At 41.9% G+C, this 23,199-nt stretch overlaps 1 protein-coding gene across 1 annotated transcript in view; it reads right to left on the bottom strand.

Moving 5' to 3' along the window:
• eys (EGF-like photoreceptor maintenance factor) overlaps positions 1 to 23,199 on the bottom strand; it is a gene marked incomplete at its 5' end in the record, with an annotated part of 444,052 nt that overhangs the window by 347,893 nt on the left and 72,960 nt on the right. The window contains 1 exon segment of the mRNA XM_082972800.1: positions 21,315 to 21,334. Within this exon segment, the coding sequence (XP_082828926.1) occupies positions 21,315 to 21,334 (20 nt within the window).

The following is a 23,199-nucleotide window of genomic DNA, read 5'->3' as shown; positions in this document are numbered from 1 at the left end:
GCTGATATAACTTAATGGCCTGAAAACACCCAGTAATAATCAGGTGATGTCTTAGATAAAAAGGTCATTTTTATTATTATTTCATTTGTCCCTCAGCAGTGGTTGTATGCATATATGTTGATTCAGTGATAATGCACAGGCTGTGATACTATAGCCTATCATTCACTTAGTGCTACATTAATGTACTGCCTTGGAGATGACAAACCAGGTAGCCTGCGGCACAATTTATTTTGTATTTTATTTTTCTACATCCATTCTTTTATTGATATTTTAAATCACAATAATTTCCTCAATTGCAATAGGTTACCTTCTTGCTGTACAGGGAATAGGGTGCCATGTGGAACACAGACTGGCTCTTACCAGCTGGACAGAAGCAGTGATACAGGTCAACACCGTCCACACACACAGCTCCGTTCTGGCACGGCATCGACTTGCAGTCGTTCAGATTCACCTCACAGAACGGCCCACCAAAGCCTGCATGACAGAAACATGTGCGCGCACACACACACACACACACACACACACACACACGCGCACACGCACGCACACACGCACGCACGCACACACGCACACACACACACACGATCATTAGTGAATCTCTTTGGTTAGTTTTATCTGTCAGCCAATTAAGATTCGTATGACTTTGTTTCCCCACTCTGAAGCTGCTTTACAAAGCTGTTTGTGATCCAGTGTGTGTGTTTGTGTGAGTGTGCATGTGTATCTGCATGTGTGTGTGTGTTTGTGTGAGTGTGCATGTGTATCTGCATGTGTGTGTGTGTTTGTATGAGTGTGCATCTGCATGTGTGTGTGTGTTTGTGCGAGTATGTGTATCTGCGTGTGTGTGTGTGTGGATCGTTTAATCATTGTTAATATGAGGCATTAATTGGCTCTTTGATATATAACAAACAGGCCAGATCCTGTGATATGATCTAATATATAACATTAAACAGGCCAGATCCTGTGATATGATCTAATATATAACATTAAACAGGCCAGATCCTGTGATATGATCTAATAAACTCAGCAAAAAAAAGAAACGTCCTCTCACTGTCAACTGTGTTTACTTTCAGAAAACTTAACATGATCTAATAAACTAATAAAGTTCCACAAACATGTGACTAACAGAAATTGAATAATGTGTCCCTGAACAAAGGGGGGTCAAAATCAAAAGTAACAGTCAGTATCAGTTATGGCCACCAGCTGCATTAAGTAGTGCAGTGCATCTCCTCCTCATGGACTGCACCAGATTTGCCAGTTCTTGCTGTGAGATGTTACCCCACTCCATCAAGGCACCTACAAGTTCCCGGACATTTCTGGGGGGAATGACCCTAGCCCTCACCCTCCGATCCAACAGGTCCCAGACGTGCTCAATGGGATTGAGATCTGGGCTCTTCGCTGGCCATGGCAGAACACTGACATTCCTGTCTTATAGGAAATCACACACAGAATGAGCAGTATGGCTGGTGGCATTGTCATGCTGGAGGATCATGTCAGGATGAGCCTGCAGGAAGAGTACCACATGAGGGAGGAGGATGTCTTCCCTGTAACGCACAGTATTGAGATTGCCTGCAATGACAACAAGCTCAGTCCGATGATGCTGTGACACACCGCCCCAGACCATGACGGACCCTCCACCTCCAAATCGATCCCGCTCCAGAGTACAGGCCTCGGTGTATCGCTCATTCCTTCGACTATAAACGCGAATCCGACCATCACCCCTGGTGAGACAAAACCGCGACTCGTCAGTGAAGAGCACATTTTGCCAGTCCTGTCTGGTCCAGCGACGGTGAGTTTGTGCCCATAGGCGACGTTGTTGCCGATGATGTCTGGTGAGGACCTGCCTTACAACAGGCCTACAAGCCCTCAGTCCAGCCTCTCTCAGCCTATTGCGGACAGTCTGAGTACTGATGGATGGATTGTGCGTTCCTGGTGTAACAGGCAGTTGTTGTTGCCATCCTGTACCTGTCCCGCAGGTGTGATGTTCGGATGTACCGATCCTGTGCAGGTGTTGTTACACGTGGTCTGCCACTGCGAGGACAATCAGCTGTCCGTCCTGTCTCCCTGTAGCTCTGTCTTAGGCGTCTCACAGTACGTACATTGTGATCTGTGTGTTCCTGTGATTTGATCTAACACTAACCTCACCTCCTCCATTCCAAGAGACGCAGGAAACACACAAACAGGCACAGATAGGGACACACACACAGGCTTGTGATCACACAAACACCTCCCTACCTTTATTCAATATCGTCAATAAGGTGTGTAGGCAGGGGAAGCAGTGGTGAGATGACTGACTGAAGCGGACGGACGGACTGAAGCAGACACAGACAGACAGACAGACAGACAGACAGACAGACAGACAGACAGACAGACAGACAGACAGACAGACAGACAGACAGACAGACAGACAGACAGACAGACAGACAGACAGACAGACAGACAGACAGACAGACAGACAGACAGACAGACAGACAAGAAGTGAGAAAAAGAGATAGGGAGAAAAGAGAAAAAGAGAGAGAGAGAGGGAGAGAGATAGAAAAAGAGAGAGGGAGAGAGGTGTTTGGCCCAATGTTCGACAGGGCAGGCAGAGTGCCATTCTATCGAAGCCTTGCACCATAACAAGCACCTATGGGGATCATAAGTATCAGTTCTTTCCCCAACCCTGTTGTTAGTACCTGGGTTCAAAGAGTATTCGTTCTATTACAAATACTTTGACGGTTTGATTGATCCACTGCCTAGATTGCCAGATGAGTGAGATTTACACTTTTGGTACTAATCCATTGGTTACATTATGCCAGGCTAGCTCAGTCAAGCTCAGCCGAAGTATTTTAAAGAAAACAAATGCTATTTGAAACCAGGTTTGACACATGGCCACTGAAGATCTATTTACCGGTGCTCTATCTGAAGAGTTGTCTGGAGAGTCTTGTAAAACAGACCATGATCACTGATGCAATCATGTCCAGATAAAGTTAATGCATTGCCTTCTCTGAGCGAATGCTAAACAGTGATTCCCTGAGCTTAACAATCAACGCAGGTGCTGGCCATGCAGTGGCCGGGTAATGGTGGTAGAAACACAATGTAATGTAGAGCCTACACATTTCAATGGAAGATCATTATTACATTACTGGACTTAGCTGTAACAGAGATAGTTAAACCCATTATTACATTACTGGACTTAGTTAAACCCATTATTACATTACTGGACTTAGCTGTAACAGAGATAGTTAAACACATTATTACATTACTGGACTTAGTTAAAGCCATTATTACATTACTGGACTTAGTTAAAGACATTATTACATTACTGGACTTAGCTGTAACAGAGATAGTTAAACCCATTATTACATTACTGGACTTAGCTGTAACAGAGATAGTTGAACAACACAAAGCACCCTTGGCTATTTCAGCCCACACCTGGAGCGGCAGGTAACCTAGTGGTTAAAAGCGTTGGGCCAGTAACCGAAAGGTCGCCGGTTCGAATGCCGTTCTGCCCATGAGCAAGGCAGTTATCCCTCAACAACAACTCTTCCCCGGGCGCTGATGACGTGGACGTCCATTAAGGCAGGCCCCTGCACCTCTCTGATTCAGAGGGGTGAAATGACTCCTGCACCTCTGATTCAGAGGGGTTAAATGACTCCTGCACCTCTCTGATTCAGAGGGGTTAAATGACTCCTGCACCTCTCTGATTCAGAGGGGTTGGATTAAATGACTCCTGCACCTCTCTGATTCAGAGGGGTTGGGTTAAATGACTCCTGCACCTCTCTGATTCAGAGGAGTTGGGTTAAATGACTCCTGCACCTCTCTGATTCAGAGGGGTTAAATGACTCCTGCACCTCTCTGATTCAGAGGGGTTAAATGACTCCTGCACCTCTCTGATTCAGAGGGGTTAAATGTTCAGAGGGGTTAAATGACTCCTGCACCTCTCTGATTCAAAGGATTAAATGACTCCTGTACCTCTCTGATTCAGAGGGGTTAAATGACTCCTGTACCTCTCTGATTCAGAGGGTTAAACGTAAAGACATGTTTCAGTTGGACATTACTCTTTTCTTGTAGTCTTTTTTCACATCAGTACTTCTTGTTTTTAAAATGTGCTTTCTTCCTGTCAGTGGGCACTTTTGAGTGTTTTGACAAAGACTATCAATGTCACAAATGGCACCCTATTCCCTATATAGTGCACTACTTTTGAAAAGTGCCCATAGGGAATAGGGTGCCATTTGGGAAGGAGAGAAAGGACTATTAAAATCCTGAAACCAAGTGTGTCTGTCGCATCAGCAACACGCGTCACTTCCTCCCGGGTATTGATCATTAGAGTCCCCACTTTTAAGAAATGGCACACTATTCCCTATTTCGTGCACTATGTTTGACCAGGCCCATAGGGCTCTGTAGTGAATTATTTAGGGAACAGGGTGCCATTTGGGACAAACCCAGTGTCTTGGGTTTAGCCATGCTTCTCTGACAGATACTAGGGCGACCACTTTTATTGCTTCTGAAACAATGCTTTTAGCTTGTAAAATATAATGGAGTGTAAGAACACATATCAAGGACACATTGCAGTGAGGGAGACAGTTCTAGGAGGTGGTGCCGGTACATACGCTGTTTAGTGTGTGTGTGAGTGTGTGTGTGAGTGTTTGTGTGTGTGTGTGAGTGAGTGTTTGTGTGAGTGTGACACATATTCCTGTTAAGCTATCTTGGCAGGTGCAGCATTAAGGCAGTAGATAATGCGTATGCCAACCCCTGCCAGTCTAAAACATTTCTGAAAGGCCATCCGCTGCGGCGTGTAATTTGCCCTTGAGACGTGGAGCCAGAGCTGGGTAGAGGACTAGAGAGGAGTGGTGGAGGAGGCTGGTGTTCACTGTAGGGTTGCTCTTTCATTTGCATAACAAATCACTCATGATCGTTCACTCTGACACACGTCAAGAATAAGTGCAAGGGGAGTAATGAAGTTGTTGGTTATTGATATGGTCGCCTGAACCTCCACGGGATAATCGCTCAGACTAAGATAATGTTTTACATTTTAGGTGTGGTGGTTAGATGTGTGATGGGTCGTTTGGACATGTGCACATATTTTTGATGAATGCATGCATCGCTTTGTGATCACTGTTCACTGTCTGTACCCTGTATAACTTCACAACACTGTTCACTGTCTGTACCCTGTATAACTTCACAACACTGTTCACTGTCTGTACCCTGTATAACTTCACAACACTGTTCACTGTCTGTATCCTGTATAACTTCACAACACTGTTCACTGTCTGTACCCTGTATAACTTCACAACACTGTTCACTGTCTGTACCCTGTATAACTTCACAACACTGTTCACTGTCTGTACCCTGCATAACTTCACGATCACTGTTCATTGTCTTTACCATATTTGTCTTTATCATATTTTTATGATACAAGCTTAACTATCGTGAAGCAAGTTGAACTTTAACCCCATAGCAAAACATTCAAGGCTTCATACAATATCCAAACTGCCTCTGGAAGAAACATCAGCACAAGAACTGTTAGTCGGGAGCTTCATGAAATGGGTTTCCATGGCCGAGCAGCCGCTCACAAGCCTAAGATCACCATGTGCAATACCAAGCGTTGGCTGGAGTGGTGTAAAGCTCGCCACCATTGGACCCTGGAGCAGTCGCAAAGCATTCTCTGGAGTGATGAACCACGCTTCACTATCTGTCAGTCCGACGGACTAATCTGGGTTTGGTCGATGCCAGGAGAACGCTACTACCCAAAATGCATAGTGACAACTGTAAAGTTTGGTGGAGGAGGAATAATGGTCTGGGGCTGTTTTTCATGGTTCGGGCTAGGCCCCTGAGTTCCAATGAAGGGAAATCTTAACGCTACATCATACAATGACATTCTAGACAATTCTGTGCTTCCAACTTTGTGGCAACAGTTTGGGAAGGCCCTTTCCTCTTTCAGCATGACAATGCCCTCATGCACAAAGCCAGGTCCATACAGAAATGGTTTGTCGAAATCGGTCTGGAAGAGCTCGACTGGTCTGCACAGAACCCTGTCCTCAACCCCATCGTACACCTTTGGGATAAATTGGAACGCCAAATGTGAGCCAGCCCTAATCGCCCAACATCAGTGCCTGACCTCACTAATGCTCTTGTGGCTGAATGGAAGCAAGTCCCCACACCAATGTTCCAACATCTAGTGGAAAACCTTCCCAGAAGAGTGGAGGCTGTTATAACAGCAAAGGGGGACCAACTCCACATTAATGCCCATGATTTTGGAATGAGATGTTCGACGAGCTGGTGTCCATATAGTTTTGGTCGTGTATTGCAGATGGAAATATATCCCCCCTGAAAACCAAATCTATTCTTGACAATCTATTCTTAATGTTCCCTCGTTTAGAAAAAGAGAGAGACGATCACTATGATGACTCAGACAGGAAACAGCCTGATGAATATCTAATATGTACTCAATATCACCTCAATAAACTGAACATTTCTGTCATGAATTGTTCAAAACAAATCTTAAAAATAGTTGAAATGTCATTTTTGAACATGAACAACTTATTCCATAAATGTACTGTACAGATGTAGGGTCTTAATTTAAGACAGTTTGCTACAGCAGGAAAATAATCCTGCAGCAACAGGACATGTGAATTATTATTATTATTATTATTATTATGTGAATTATAATTAATGGACGATTTTGTAAGGGTTGATACATTTTTCGTGAGGGAAAATCTAATTTCAAAATGGAAATTACAAACTACAGAAGCCTTTTTAAACCTCAAACACAATACAAGTTTTAAATGTCCTGAATTGCAGGAAAGTTCTCCTGCAACAGGGTGATCAAATTAAGATCCTATATTTGTAATCAGTCGTGTTTGAAAGGTAACATGTGACCATGGGGAATGACCTTTTTCACAAATACATGTGACGTTCTGTCCATTCCCAGTCTCAGTGCAGTTCACCGTGCGTTCTTGGCATATTCCTAGTGAGCAGAGGTCTATATCCACTGAACAATCTTCCCCTTGAAACCCTGCAACACCCAAAACCACATACACACATATAAATCAGACAGTTTCTTCCATCAAGCGGACAATAAAAGACATCGAAATAAAAATGAAATAAAAAAATACAGCACTTAGCAATATGAACTCAGTAAAGAACATGACATGGAACAGACTGTGCACCACATGCTCTACTTGGAGACAATTCCCTTCAAATGTCCTTGTTAAGCTATGAGGAGCCATTAAGTAAAGAAGAATGTACTACTCTGAAACGTGGAGCAATTTCCTTTCCATGAGGAAGCCAAGCCACTATTAAGTTAGGAATTCACAAAATGATTTTAAAACACATTTACGGTTGTTTAATGTTTTATCCTTTCTGCAGTTGATTGACGTGAGTCATTGATTTCTCTACCTGCTGCCCAGTATAGTAATAGAGTGAGTGAAGCATCGACATAAAGACCCATCCTGTCTCTCTCCCTACTGATCTATATCACATTTGTCTACCGAAGCAGATGCCGCGCCTACATGTCATTGACAGCTGGGGCTGCGTCGATAACTTTTTGTTCTAAATAAAACCCCAGCCGCCGTGTAACTGATACCTGGACAATAATGCCAGTAAATAAGGCTGGCTAATATATCACAGCTAATAATGGAACAGAGTATGACCTTAATGAATGCCTGAATGGACCTAATTTACAATGGGAGCATCCCAAATGGCACCATATTCCCTATGTAGTGCACTACATTTGACCAGAGACCTATAGGCAATGAGTAGTGAGAAGTGCGCTGTGTAGGGAATAGGGAGCCATTTGGGACGCAGTAATCTCTCTCTGCTCCCAAATGGGTGCTCTGTGAGATAAAGATGCTGTCTAATTGGAAAACATATCACAAATGGAAAGAGCCAACTGTAGTAAGTAGAAGATACAGACTGTGGTCCAATGTGTTTTCTGGACATTAAATAATCAATAGTAGCAACTATCAAGTCAACAACATCTCACAATGTCACCTCACCTCTGCAAATGTTTGGCTTGAATTAGATTGAGTCTATTAGTAACACTTTGCTGAGGAGATAATGAAATCATTGTTAACATTTTACAAACTACAGGTAAATGATACACTTACTGTTGTTTAACATGTGTAGTAGTGGTTAACCTACGTTTACATGACGGCACATTGACAGCAGAAGACAGTTCACAACTAACTATCAAGGATTCATTACTTTCTCCAGTCTTCCTCCAATTGCAGTGTATGATTTACCATTTTGAAGCGTTGAGTCTGTGTAAAAAACAACAACACACAATTTCGTTGTTGACTGAAAAGACATGTGGAGTCGAAATATTAACACTAGATAGAACCAGCAGGACTTGAGACATACAAGCAGCAGCCATATTGATTTACTATAAACCCTTTTCATGGATAACCTAATGGAACTGAGACATTATATTCAAGGCCAAATGGATGTCACATCAGTTCAACTACCCTGAGTTGCTAACGGACAGCTACTGCCTCCAACAGAGTATTTCACAAGTGTTTAATAACCAATTGTGCGTACAATTCACCTGGAGGTTAATGTTGCATGAAGGAATGTCACACGTAGGGTGCGTCTCAAATTGCACCCTATTTTCCTACATAGTGTGCTACTTTTGACCAGAACCCTAAGCATTCCCCTACTGGCCCTGATAAAAGTAGTGACTTACATAGGGAATAGGTTGGCATTTAGGACGCAGGCTTACAGTGCCCGCTGTCATCTCCAAATTGAACTACCTACTCCCTATTCAGTTACCATTAGACTACTGTAGAGAATACAGCCCACAGTTACCATTAGACTACTGTAGAGAATACAGCCCACAGTTACCATTAGACAACTGTAGAGAATACAGCCCACAGTTACCATTAGACTACTGTAGAGAATACAGCCACCATTAGACTACTATAGAGAATACAGCCCACAGTTACCATTAGACTACTGTAGAGAATACAGCCCACAGTTACCATTAGACTACTATAGAGAATACAGCCCACAGTTACCATTAGACTACTGTAGAGAATACAGACACCATTAGACTACTGTAGAGAATACAGCCCACAGTTACCATTAGACTACTGTAGAGAATACAGACACCATTAGACTACTGTAGAGAATACAGCCCACAGCCACCATTAGACTACTGTAGAGATTACAGCCCACAGTTACCATTAGACTACTGTAGAGAATACAGCCCACAGTTACCATTAGACTACTGTAGAGATTACAGCCCACAGTTACCATTAGACTACTGTAGAGAACACAGCCCACAGTTACCATTAGACTACTGTAGAGAATACAGCCCACAGTTACCATTAGACTACTGTAGAGAATACAGCCCACAGTTACCATTAGACTACTGTAGAGAATACAGCCCAGAGTTACCATTAGACTACTGTAGAGAATACAGACACCATTAGACTACTGTAGAGAATACAGCCCACAGTTACCATTAGACTACTGTAGAGAATACAGACACCATTATACTACTGTAGAGAATACAGCCCACAGTTACCATTAGACTACTGTAGAGAATATGGCCCACAGCTATCATTAGACTACTGTAGATAATACAGCCCACAGTTACCATTAGACTACTGTAGAGAATACAGCCCACAGTTACCATTAGACTACTGTAGAGAATACAGCCCACAGTTACCATTAGACTACTGTAGAGATTACAGCCCACAGGTACCATTAGACTACTGTAGAGAACACAGCCCACAGTTACCATTAGACTACTGTAGAGAATACAGCCCACAGTTACCATTAGACTACTGTAGAGAATACAGACACCATTAGACTACTGTAGAGAATACAGCCCACAGTTACCATTAGACTACTGTAGAGAATACAGACACCATTATACTACTGTAGAGAATACAGCCCACAGTTACCATTAGACTACTGTAGAGAATACGGCCCACAGCTATCATTAGACTACTGTAGATAATACAGCCCACAGTTACCATTAGACTACTGTAGAGAATACAGCCCACAGTTACCATTAGACTACTGTAGAGAATACAGCCCACAGTTACCATTAGACTACTGTAGAGAATACAGCCCAGAGTTACCATTAGACTACTGTAGAGAATACAGACACCATTATACTACTGTAGAGAATACAGCCCACAGTTACCATTAGACTACTGTAGAGAATACGGCCCACAGCTATCATTAGACTACTGTAGATAATACAGCCCACAGTTACCATTAGACTACTGTAGAGAATACAGCCCACAGTTACCATTAGACTACTGTAGAGAATACAGCCCACAGTTACCATTAGACTACTGTAGAGATTACAGCCCACAGGTACCATTAGACTACTGTAGAGAACACAGCCCACAGTTACCATTAGACTACTGTAGAGAATACAGCCCACAGTTACCATTAGACTACTGTAGAGAATACAGACACCATTAGACTACTGTAGAGAATACAGCCCACAGTTACCATTAGACTACTGTAGAGAATACAGACACCATTATACTACTGTAGAGAATACAGCCCACAGTTACCATTAGACTACTGTAGAGAATACGGCCCACAGCTATCATTAGACTACTGTAGATAATACAGCCCACAGTTACCATTAGACTACTGTAGAGAATACAGCCCACAGTTACCATTAGATTACTGTAGAGAATACAGCCCACAGCTACCATTAGACCACTGTAGAGAATACAGCCCACAGTTACCATTAGACTACTGTACAGAATACAGCCCACAGTTACCATTAGACTACTGTACAGAATACAGCCCACAGTTACCATTAGACTACTGTAGAGAATACAGCCCACAGTTACCATTAGACTACTGTAGAGAATACAGCCACTATTATACTACTGTAGAGAATACAGCCCACAGTTACCATTAGACCACTGTAGAGAATACAGCCCACAGGTACCATTAGACTACTGTAGAGAATACAGCCCACAGTTACCATTAGACTACTGTAGAGAATACAGCCCACAGTTACCATTAGACTACTGTAGAGAATACAGACACCATTAGACTACTGTAGAGAATACAGCCCACAGTTACCATTAGACTACAGTAGAGAATACAGCCCACAGCTATCATTAGACTACTGTAGAGAATACAGCCCACAGTTACCATTAGACTACTGTAGAGAATATAGCCCACAGTTACCATTAGACTACTGTAGAGAATACAGCCCACAGTTACCATTAGACTACTGTAGAGAATATAGCCCACAGTTACCATTAGACTACTGTAGAGAATACAGACACCATTAGACTACTGTAGAGAATACAGCCCACAGTTACCATTAGACTACTGTAGAGAATACAGACACCATTAGACTACTGTACAGAATACAGCCCACAGTTACCATTATACTACTGTAGAGAATACAGCCCACAGTTACCATTAGACCACTGTAGAGAATACAGCCCACAGTTACCATTAGACTACTGTAGAGAATACAGCCCACAGCCACCATTATACTACTGTAGAGAATACAGCCCACGGTTACCATTAGACTACTGTAGAGAATACAGCCCACAGGTACCATTAGACTACTGTAGAGAATACAGCCCACAGTTACCATTAGACTACTGTAGAGAATACAGCCCACAGTTACCATTAGACTACTGTAGAGAATACAGCCCACAGTTACCATTAGACTACTGTAGAGAATACAGACACCATTAGACTACTGTAGAGAATACAGCCCACAGTTACCATTAGACTACTGTAGAGAATACAGCCCACAGTTACCATTAGACTACTGTAGAGAATACAGCCACCATTAGACTACTGTAGAGAATACAGCCCACAGTTAGCATTAGACTACTGTAGAGAATACAGCCCACAGCTACCATTAGACTACTGTAGAGAATACAGCCCACAGTTACCATTAGACTACCGTAGAGAATACAGCCCACAGTTACCATTAGACTACTGTAGAGAATACAGCCACCATTAGACTACTGTAGAGAATACAGCCCACAGTTAGCATTAGACTACTGTAGAGAATACAGCCCACAGCTACCATTAGACTACTGTAGAGAATACAGCCCACAGTTACCATTAGACTACTGTAGAGAATACAGCCCACAGGTACCATTAGACTACTGTAGAGAATGCAGCCCACAGTTACCATTAGACTACTGTAGAGAATACAGACACCATTAGACTACTGTAGAGAATACAGCCCACAGTTATCATTAGACTACTGTAGAAAATACAGCCCACAGTTACCATTAGACTACTGTAGAGAATACAGCCCACAGTTACCATTAGACTACTGTAGAGAATACAGACACCATTAGACTACTGTAGAGAATACAGCCCACAGCCACCATTAGACTACTGTAGAGAATACAGCCACCATTAGACTACTGTAGAGAATACAGCCCACAGTTACCATTAGACTACTGTAGAGAATACAGCCCACAGTTACCATTAGACTACTGTAGAGAATGCAGACACCATTAGACTACTGTAGAGAATACAGCCACCATTACACTACTGTAGACTGTAGAGAAAACAGCAAGTAACACCAAGATCTACTAAAGAGATAATACTTCATCGTAATCATATGTTTTATAACCCATTCAATCTTTCAACCAATCAATCATATTTATTTTTAAAGCCCTTTTTACATCAGCAGATGTCACAAAGTGCTATACAGATACCCAGCCTAAAACCCCATAGAGCAAGCAATGTAGTTGTAGAGGCACGGTGGCTAGGAAAAACTCCTTAGAAAGGCAGCAACCTTGGAAGAAACCTAGAGAGGAACCAGTAGTCGGTTATTTTTCGTTTTTTAAACAACTAGTTAAAATTCTATTTTGTGTTTTTTCTGTGAGCTCGATGTGCAGTTTCTGTAGAGATGAATCAGAGCTAGAAACGGGGACGGAGATAAGAGAGAACCCGCGATCGAGAGGGACAGAAAGCGGTTGCTTCACAAGCCTGAAAATACATGATCTAAGTGATTGATAGTTGGTGTTCCGCATTCTTAAAAATATGCCTTATTTACTTTGAAGAACTACTAAAATAGTGATTTTGTCAGATAGCAGCTCTATAGAGATCTGATGATGATTTGGAATTAAATAAATAATAATAATAAAGTCATCAAATAAAAGGATGGTTAATAAGTGATAAGCAGTAATGGAAAGTCACTACCATTATGGGACTTTTATTGATTATTTTATTCTGTGTTGATACAGCATTCAACCCACAATGCTTTTAAAATTAATGTAAGTTGTTTTAACCAAAATCCGTGACACTTAAAAAAAAAAATCTAACTGAAACGACCTCAAAAAGCAATAATCTCTCAGCACTAGGAACCAGGCTCAGAGGGGTGGCCAGTTCTCTTCTGGCTGTGCCGGTGGAGATTCTAAAAAAGTACATAGCCATTAAGGCTTGATCGTTCTTCAAGATGTTCAAACGTTTATGAATGACCAGCAGGGTCAGATAATAACTACAGTGGTTGTAGAGGATGCAACAGTCAGTCTGTCAGTTGGCTTTTCATAGCTGAGCATTCAGAGGTCGAGGCAGCAGCTGCAGTCGGGAGGGATAAAGGACTGAAGGAGAAAGTGCCACTGTGAATAACCTGACATTTCCTCTGAATTGTTTAAACCATATGTACCGAAAACTGTAATAATTTTTTTAAATTATTGTATCACTGAGTCATTGTATTGTTTGTTTATCTGTCAATTAATTCCGGTTTGACACGGAAAATAAAATGTCATTCATTCACTCATTTATTGTGTAAACAAAATGAATGTATTATTGCATCTCATTTGAGTATCAAATTAGGCCTCTCTACAAATTAGCACCCCTCTACAATAATCTCCTGAACCTGAACTCTCTTAGCACCCCTCTACAATAATCTCCTGAACCTGAACTCTTAGCACCCCGCTACAATAATCTCCTGAACCTGAACTCTCTTAGCACCCCGCTACAATAATCTCCTGAACCTGAACTCTCTTAGCACCCCGCTACAATAATCTCCTGAACCTGAACTCTTAGCACCCCTCTACAATAATCTCCTGAACCTGAACTCTTAGCACCCCGCTACAATAATCTCCTGAACCTGAACTCTCTTAGCACCCCTCTACAATAATCTCCTGAACCTGAACTCTCTTAGCACCCCTCTACAATAATCTCCTGAACCTGAACTCTCTTAGCACCCCTCTACAATAATCTCCTGAACCTGAACTCTTAGCACCCCTCTACAATAATCTCCTGAACCTGAACTCTCTTAGCACCCCGCTACAATAATCTCCTGAACCTGAACTCTTAGCACCCCTCTACAATAATCTCCTGAACCTGAACTCTCTTAGCACCCCGCTACAATAATCTCCTGAACCTGAACTCTCTTAGCACCCCTCTACAATAATCTCCTGAACCTGAACTCTCTTAGCACCCCTCTACAATAATCTCCTGAACCTGAACTCTCTTAGCACCCCTCTACAATAATCTCCTGAACCTGAACTCTCTTAGCACCCCTCTACAATAATCTCCTGAACATGAACTATCTTCGCACCCCTCTACAATAATCTCCTGAACCTGAACTCTCTTAGCACCCCTCTACAATAATCTCCTGAACCTGAACTCTCTTAGCACCCCTCTACAATTATCAACATGTGTATTGAAACTGAGGAATCCTAAAGCGGCTATCAGAGAAACTCAGAAAGTTTGTTCTTTATACAAATGGAGGAGGAACAATGATATGCCAAATGTATGCAGATATCCTGCCAGGATGAACAGGTAGAGAAAAATGACTCTAAGCAACATCAACCAGCAAACCACCCAAGACCAGCAAAAAGCATTTTTAAGCTTTTCTGCTGTATGTGCTTTGTCCAATCTCATTTGACAAATAATGAAGTGCAAGGTTCCGTACACATTCACCACACTGTCACAGTACAGCAGTAGAAGCTTGTATTAGCAGGCCTGGGTTCAAATACTATTTTAAATCATCCTAAATACTTAAAACTGTGATTGACTAAGCTTGCCTGTTGTGATGGAATCAAAAGAAAAGTACAGAAAGTGCAAACCTGAATCTACTCCAGGTAGACTATACTACAAACACTCAACGTATTTGAAAGGCTTCAAACAATACTTGAACCCATGTCTATGTATCAGTTCCCTGGATTAGGGAGGCACTATAGCACTATATTTCAAAGGTAGTGTACTATATAGGGAATAGGGTGCCATTTGGGACTCATCCAATGCCTCAGATAACCACCTCAGATCACTATAACATGAGAAATGACAACAACAATATTGCATGACGCTGATATATTAATGAAATATAAAAAGGGATAAATTGAAAGGAATTTTCATGATTAAAATCCCCCTGTAAAGAAACAGACGGCTGTCTATTTGCAAAAATCAAGACAAATATCACTGCATTACCAATATGAGTTTAATGATCAATATGCCTGGAACACATTATCTGATCTCAAATGGCACCCTATTCATTGTGTAGTCCACTACTTGGTCAAAAGTAATGCACTATATACTGTAGCGAGTAGAGTGCCATTTGGGACGAACCACCGTTGTGGGTAAATTCATTATTAACCTCTGTAGCGGCAATGCGTTCACAAAACATGACTTCTTTACCTTTGTAGTGGCAATATCATTCACGAAACACTATATTGTGCTTACAGAATTAAATAAATAACTTAATTCAATACATTAAATAAATCTATGATTGTTATAAATTAGACTCCAGTACAGTGTTGATCAAGCCACTCAGACATCAAATCTAAACGTATTATTTTATGTGGAAAGGAAAACAATGTCAACAAGTGTCCCTGCACGACAAGGCCTGCGTCCCTGCACGACAAGGCCTGCGTCCCTGCACGACAAGGGCTGCGTCCCTGCACGACAAGGGCTGCGTCCCTGCACGACAAGGCCTGCGTCCCTACACGACAAGGCCTGCGTCCCTACACGACAAGTCCTGCGTCTCTACATGACAAGGCCTGCTTCCCTACATGACAAGGGCTGTGTCGAAAATGACACCCTATTTCCTATTGGCCCAAGTCAAAAGTATTGCACTAGATAGGGAATAAACACAGCTTGTGGTGGTCCATTATTATATTATAACTGTAGAATAAGAGCCACCACCAGCTGACCAGCAGTAGTAAAACAGCATGCCATGCAATATTCAAAAGACAACATAGATGCAGTGGAAGATGGTCAAACATCTATTTAAATTGCAAATGGGGCCATCATGCCATACATCAAAATAACATTACATTAGTGTACCTCAGGTCTATTTGGCTTTCTTATTCTGTTGACCATTAAAAACACCAAGACATTATGGCTGCTCTCATCTGTTGGTTGAATTTCATATGATCGTTTTCTACTGAGGCTTGTAAAATGTAAACGCCTTTCTGAAAATTACTACATTATTGCAGCATGAGGCATGTACATTATAAAGAACTTGTTACCATGCATCTGTGACGCACAGGTGTGTCTTAAGTATGTGTGTATTTAATTGGTCTGTAAAGCATGGATGAAGGTGTAGAAGGTGAAACAGTTTGTAAAGCATTGATGAAGGCGTAGATGCCAAAAGAGTTTGTAAAGCATGGATGAAGGTGTAGAAGCTGAAACGGTTTGTAAAGCACGGATGAAGGCATAGATGTTGAAACGGTTTGTAAAGCATGGATGAAGGTGTAGAAGCTGAAACGGTTTGTAAAGCACGGATGAAGGCATAGATGTTGAAACGGTTTGTAAAGCATGGATGAAGGTGTAGAAGCTGAAACGGTTTGTAAAGCACGGATGAAGGCATAGATGTTGAAACGGTTTGTAAAGCATGGATGAAGGTGTAGAAGCTGAAACGGTTTGTAAAGCACGGATGACAGTAAATGACAGAGAAGTTTGCTTCGTACATTTTCAACTGAAAATGTACGATGATGTATTTCACCTCCATGTTTTATGGTCACGCAATAACATTAGGAGATTAGTGATATGGATGAAGTTGTAGAAGCTGAAACGGTTTGTAAAGCACGGATGAAGGCGTAGATGCTGAAACGGTTTGTAAAGCATGGATGAAGGTGTAGAATCTGAAACTGTTTGTAAAGCATGGATGAAGTTGTAGAAGCTGAAACGGTTTGTGAAGCATGGATGAAGGCGTAGACGCTGAAACAGTTTGTAAAGCTTGGATGAAGGCGTAGACGCTGAAACGGTTTGTAAAGCATGGATGAAGGTGTAGAAGCTGAAACGGTTTGTAAAGCATGGATGAAGGTGTAGAAGCTGAAATGGTTTGTAAAGCATGGATGAAGGCGTAGAAATTGAAATGTGGGCTTGTTTTGTTGAGTACTTTCACCTTTTGTATTCTTTCAAGCATGAATTCAATGCAGCATATTCTCAGCCTCCTTGGTTTAAACATTTTTATGGTTTGAGCATGAGTACCTTTTGAACTCTGTAGATATATATATTTTTTAATCTCCAACACCAGCCACCATTCATTCTAGTCCCTCAATTTAAATGATAAAGAAACGCCTGAACCATTTTGGAAAAGCATACCACACACACACACACACACACACACACACACACACATTTTATTTATAGTCTATAGTGTTCTTGTTAAGAAAATAGACCAGAACCAAAACGTCAATTTGTCCTTGTTCCCTGAAATCCCACAAAAATATAAGTATATCCATGTTTTTTACATTTTACAATAGAGATGCTGAAGGAGATAGACATCGGAAGCATGGTTGTGAAAATTGGGTTAACCTTGCAGACACCCTTTTTCTGTTACATTTGTTCCATCTATGAAGTAAACATCGCAAGTCACTTATCTAATTCAATTCCCGGAAAACGCAAACCAGATTAAAACACACCTTAGTCTCTGAATCTGCAGTAGAAATCTGAGCAATAATGCATGTTTTACTGTTTTACTGGGGGTCTGCTTCCCCTCCACTTCAACTTTCAGTAAATGACAGAGAAGTTTGTTTCGTACATTTTCAACTGAAAATTTACGATGATGTATTTCACTTCCGTGTTTTATGGTCACGCAATAACATTAGGAGATTAGTGATATATGTTTTCGGGGGCTGAGGGTATGAATGATCTTCTTACAGGTGCAATGCATGTAGAAAGTGTATACTAACAACATGGTCTGTTGGTGTTTATATCATATTAGGGTCAATAATGTACATCTGGGAAATGTATTGGGTCATTGTTAAACATTTTTTGTAACCATCATACCATCAAAGTGACCATTCTATTGTATATTCACTCCACTGTAAGGATGCAAGGATACCAATAATAGAGAGAAACTGTAAACGCGGCATGATTTCTATACCACTAAACATACCAACTACTTCCAACATTCATGTCATCATAAAGATCCTATAATTCATTCAATTATAGAATAGATGATATTCAATTATAGGATCTGTATGCATTTATTGGCCAAATGTTTCATTGTAACATACACAGTGCATTCGGAAAGTATTCAGACCCCTTGACTTTTTCCACACTTTATTATGTTTCAGCCTTATTCTAAAATTGATACAATTGTTTATTCCCACTTATCAATCTACACACAATACCCCATAATGACTAAGCAAAAACAGGTTTTTGCAAATGTAAATTTATTTTAAACTGAAATGATCTATTTATATAGGTATTCAGACCCTTCACTCAGTACTTTGTTGAAGCACATTTGGCAGCAATTACAGCCTCAATTCTTCTTGGGTATGATGGGGCCACTCAAGAACATTCAGGGACTTGTCCCGAAGCCACTGCGTTGTCTTGGCTGTGTGCTTAGGGTCGTTGTCCTGTTGGAAGGTGAACCTTCTGAGGTCTTGAGCGCTCTGTAGCAGGTTTTTAAGGATCTCTCTGTACTTTGCTCCATTTCTCTTTCCCTCAATCCTGACTAGTCTCCCAGTCCCTGCCGCTGAAAAACATACCCCACAGCATGATGCTGCCACCACCATGCTTCACCATAGGAATGGTGCCAGGTTTCCTCCTGACATGACGTATGGCATTCAGGCCAAAGAGTTCAATTTTGGTTTAATCTCATAGTCAGAGTCCTTGAGGTGCATTTTGGCAAACTCCAAGCAGGCTGTCGTGCCTTTTACTGAGGAGTGGCTTCCGTCTGACCACTCTACCATAAAGGCCTGATTAGCGGAGTGCTGCAGAAATGGTTGACCTTCTGGAAGGTTCTTTCATCTCCCCAGAGGAACTCTGGAGCTCTGTCAGAGTGACCATTGGGTTCTTGGTCACATCCCTGACCAAGGCCCTTTTCCCCTGATTTCTCAGTTTGGCCAAGTGGCCAGATCCAGCAAGAGTCTTGGTGGTTCCAAACTTCTTCCATTTAAGAATGATGGCGGCCAATGTGTCCTTAGGGACCTTCAATGCTGCAGAAATGTTTTGGTACCCTTCCCCAGATCTGTGCCTCAACACGATCCTGTCTCAGAGCTCTACGGACAATTCCTTCGACCTCATGGCTTGGTTTTTGCTCTGACATGCACTGTCAACTGTGGGACCTTATATAGGCAGGTGTGTGCCTTTCCAAATCACGTCCAATCAATTGAATTTACCACAGGTGGACTCCAATCAAGTTGTAGAAACATCAATGAACACAGGATGCACCTGAGCTTAATTTCGAGTCTCATAGCAAAGGGTCTGAATACTTACGTAAATAAGGTATTTCTGTTTTTATTCATTTATTTTTTAATCCATTTTAGAATAAGGCTGTAATGTAACAAAATGTGGAAAAATGGAAGGGGTCTGAATAGTTTCCAAATGCTCTGTAGCTACAGTGCCTTCAGAAAGTATTCACATCCCTGGACTTTATCCACATTTTGTTGCGTTACAGCCTGAATTCAAAATTTATAAAATGTAGACTTTTGTAATTGGCCTAAATACCCCATAAGTGGAATTATGTTTTTTGATATTTTATTATGAGCCGCATTTGCTGTTGCGAAAGCAGCTGTTACGCTCATTGTTGGAAGGATCGGACCAAGGTGCAGCGTGGTAGGCGTACATTTTAATTTATTAAAATGAACACCGAAAACAAAACAAATACAAACGAAACGTAACGTTCAGTAGGGCTACACAGCACAGTACCAAAAACAAGATCCCACAAACTAAAGGTGGAAAAAGGCTGCCTAAGTATGATCCCCAATCAGAGACAACGATAGACAGCTGCCTCTGATTGAGAACCATACCCGGCCAACAAAGAAATAGAAAACATAGATTGCCCACCCTAGTCACACCCTGACCTAACCAAATAGAGAATTAAAGGGATCTCTAAGGTCAGGGCGTGACAACAGCAGCTACTCTTCCTGGGGTCCACACAAAACATGACATAATACAGAACATTAATAGACAAGCGCTCAAGGATAGAACTTCATGAAAAAAAATATGTAAAGGGACACGTAGCCTACATATCAATACATACACACAAACTATTTAGGTCAATAAGGGAGAGGCATTGTGCGGTGAGGTGTTGCTTTATCTGTTTTTTGAAAGACTCCCAGCTAAAATCACTGCCAGGTGATCCTTACATGTATTGACTGGGGTGTGAATACTTATGTAAATTAGATATTTCATTATTTCATTTGGTGAAAAAAAGGTGAAAAAAAAAATATTTTCAAAAAATGTGCTAACATTTTTAAAACATGTTTTCACTTTATCATTATGGGGTATTGTGTGTAGATGGATGAGAAAAAATGCAGGCTGTAACACAACAAAATGTGAAATAATGGTATGAATACTTTCTGAAGGCACTGTACAGTATAAGGCATGCTGCATGATTTCTATGCTGCCATGCTAGTCAGTAGAGTACTCACCAAAAGGACAGTGATTTCCATGCTGCTATGCTAGTCAGTAGAGTACACCAAAAGGACAGTGACTTCCATGGTGCTATGCTAGTCAGTAGAGTACTCACCAAAAGGTCAGTGATTTCCATGGTGCTATGCAAGTCAGTAGAGTACTCACCAAAAGGACAGTGATTTCCATGGTGCTATGCTAGTCAGTAGAGTACTCACTAAAAGGACAGTGATTTCCATGGTGCTATGCTAGTCAGTAGAGTACACCAAAAGGACAGTGACTTCCATGGTGCTATGCTAGTCAGTAGAGTACTCACCAAAAGGTCAGTGATTTCCATGGTGCTATGCAAGTCAGTAGAGTACTCACCAAAAGGACAGTGGTTTCCATGGTGCTATGCTAGTCAGTAGAGTGCTCACCAAAAGGTCAGTGATTTCCATGGTGCTATGCAAGTCAGTAGAATACTCACCAAAAGGACAGTGGCAGATGTATCCATTCAGCAGATCTATACAGGAACCTCCATTCAAACAAGGCCTTCACCAGCAGTCATTAACATTCTCTGAGCACCATCTCCCTGGAAACACAACAGATTACATTCTGTACATATACCTTGTGCTGTACGTTCTGTGGATGCTCTGTGCACATTTCAGTTGGCTTGGTGTACTTTTCTAAGCTTATTGTTGATGTGTTATAATGTAAATACCTTCTATTGTCTGTTCACTCTACAGTGTACTTGATATGATCATGTTCTGGGCAAATGGTAATACCAGCACCAGTATAATGTGATGTCCGTACGACAAAGTGACTTTCCATATGATAAAAATGCTTCCCAAGTAAAGAAAAGTGCATCAGTAATGCTTATTGACACCTTCACAATCATATAATGTTGTAACATATGATCACATTATATAAAGCAACATTGTACTACAGCAGAATAAGTACTAAACTCCGCAAAAAAAGAAACCACTCACTGTCAACTGCGTTAATTTTCAGCAAACTTAACATGTCAATATTTGTATGAACATAACAAGATTCAACAACTGAGACATAAACTGAACAAGTGTCCCTGAACAAACGGGGTGTCCAAATCAAAAGTAACAGTCAGTATCTGGTGTGGCCACCAGCTGCATTAAGTACTACAGTGCATCTCCTCCTCATGGACTGCACCAGATTTGCCAGTTCTTGCTGTGAGATGTTACCCCACTCTTCCACCAAGGCATCAGCAAGTTCCCGGACATTTCTGGGGGGAATGTCCGGGAGGGTCCCAGACGTGCTCAATGGGATTGAGATCCAGGATCTTCGCTGGCCATTGCAGAACACTGACATTCCAGTATTGCAGGAAATCACGCACAGAATGAGCAGTATGGCTGGTGGCATTGTCATGCTGGAGGGTCATGTCAGGATGAGCCTACCGGAAGGGTACCACATGAGGGAGGAGGATGTCTTCCCTGTAATGCACAGCATTGAGATTGCCTGCAATGACAACATGCTCAGTCCGATGATGCTATGGGACCAAATTGATCCCGCTCCAGAGTACAGGCCTCGGTGTAACGCTCATTCCTTCGACGATAAACGCGAATCCGACCATCACCCCTGGTGAGACAAAACCGCAACTCCTCAGTGAAGAGCACTTTTTGCCAGTCCTGTCTGGTCCAGCGACGGTGGGTTTGTGCCCATAGGCAACGTTGTTGCCGGTGATGTCTGGTGAGGACCTGCCTTACAACAGGCCTACAAGCCCACAGTCCAGCCTCTCTCAGCCTATTGCGGACAGTCTGAGCACCGATGGATGGAGTGTGCGTTCCTGGTGTAGCTTGGGCAGTTGTTGCCATCCTGTACATGTCCCGCAGGTGTGATGTTCGGATGTACCGATCCTATGCAGGTGTTGTTACATGTGGTCTGCCACTGCGAGGATGATCAGCTGTCCGTCCTGTCTCCCTGTAGCGCTGTCTTAGGCGTCTCACAGTACGGACATTGCAATTTATTGCCCTGGCCACATCTGCAGTCCCCATGCCTCCTTGCAGCATGCCTAAGGCATGTTCACACAGATGAGCAGGGACCCTGGGCATCTTTCCTTTGGTGTTTTTCAGAGTCAGTAGAAAGGCCTCTTTAGTGTCCTAAGTTTTCATAACTGTGAACTTAATTGCCTACTGTCTAAGCTTTTAGTGTCTTAACGACCGTTCCACAGGTGCATGTTCATTAATTGTTTATGGTTCATTGAACAAGCATGGGAAACAGTGTTTAAACCCTTTACAATGAAGATCTGTGAAGTTATTTGGATTTTTACGAATTATCTTTGAAAGACAGGGTCCTGAAAAAGGGACGTTTCTTTTTTTGCTGAGTTTATATTACTTACACTCTACACACACACACACACACACACACACACACACACACACACACACACACAACTTGATAGAATTGTGGCCCCAATTTAGCTTT

The sequence above is a fragment of the Salmo salar genome, chromosome 01 (genome assembly GCF_965601325.2).
Source record: "Salmo salar chromosome 01, fSalSal1, whole genome shotgun sequence".
Taxonomy (NCBI): Eukaryota; Metazoa; Chordata; class Actinopteri; order Salmoniformes; family Salmonidae; genus Salmo; species Salmo salar.
The sequence above is the reverse complement of the archived record's forward strand: the minus strand, read 5'-3'. Positions and strand labels throughout refer to the sequence as shown.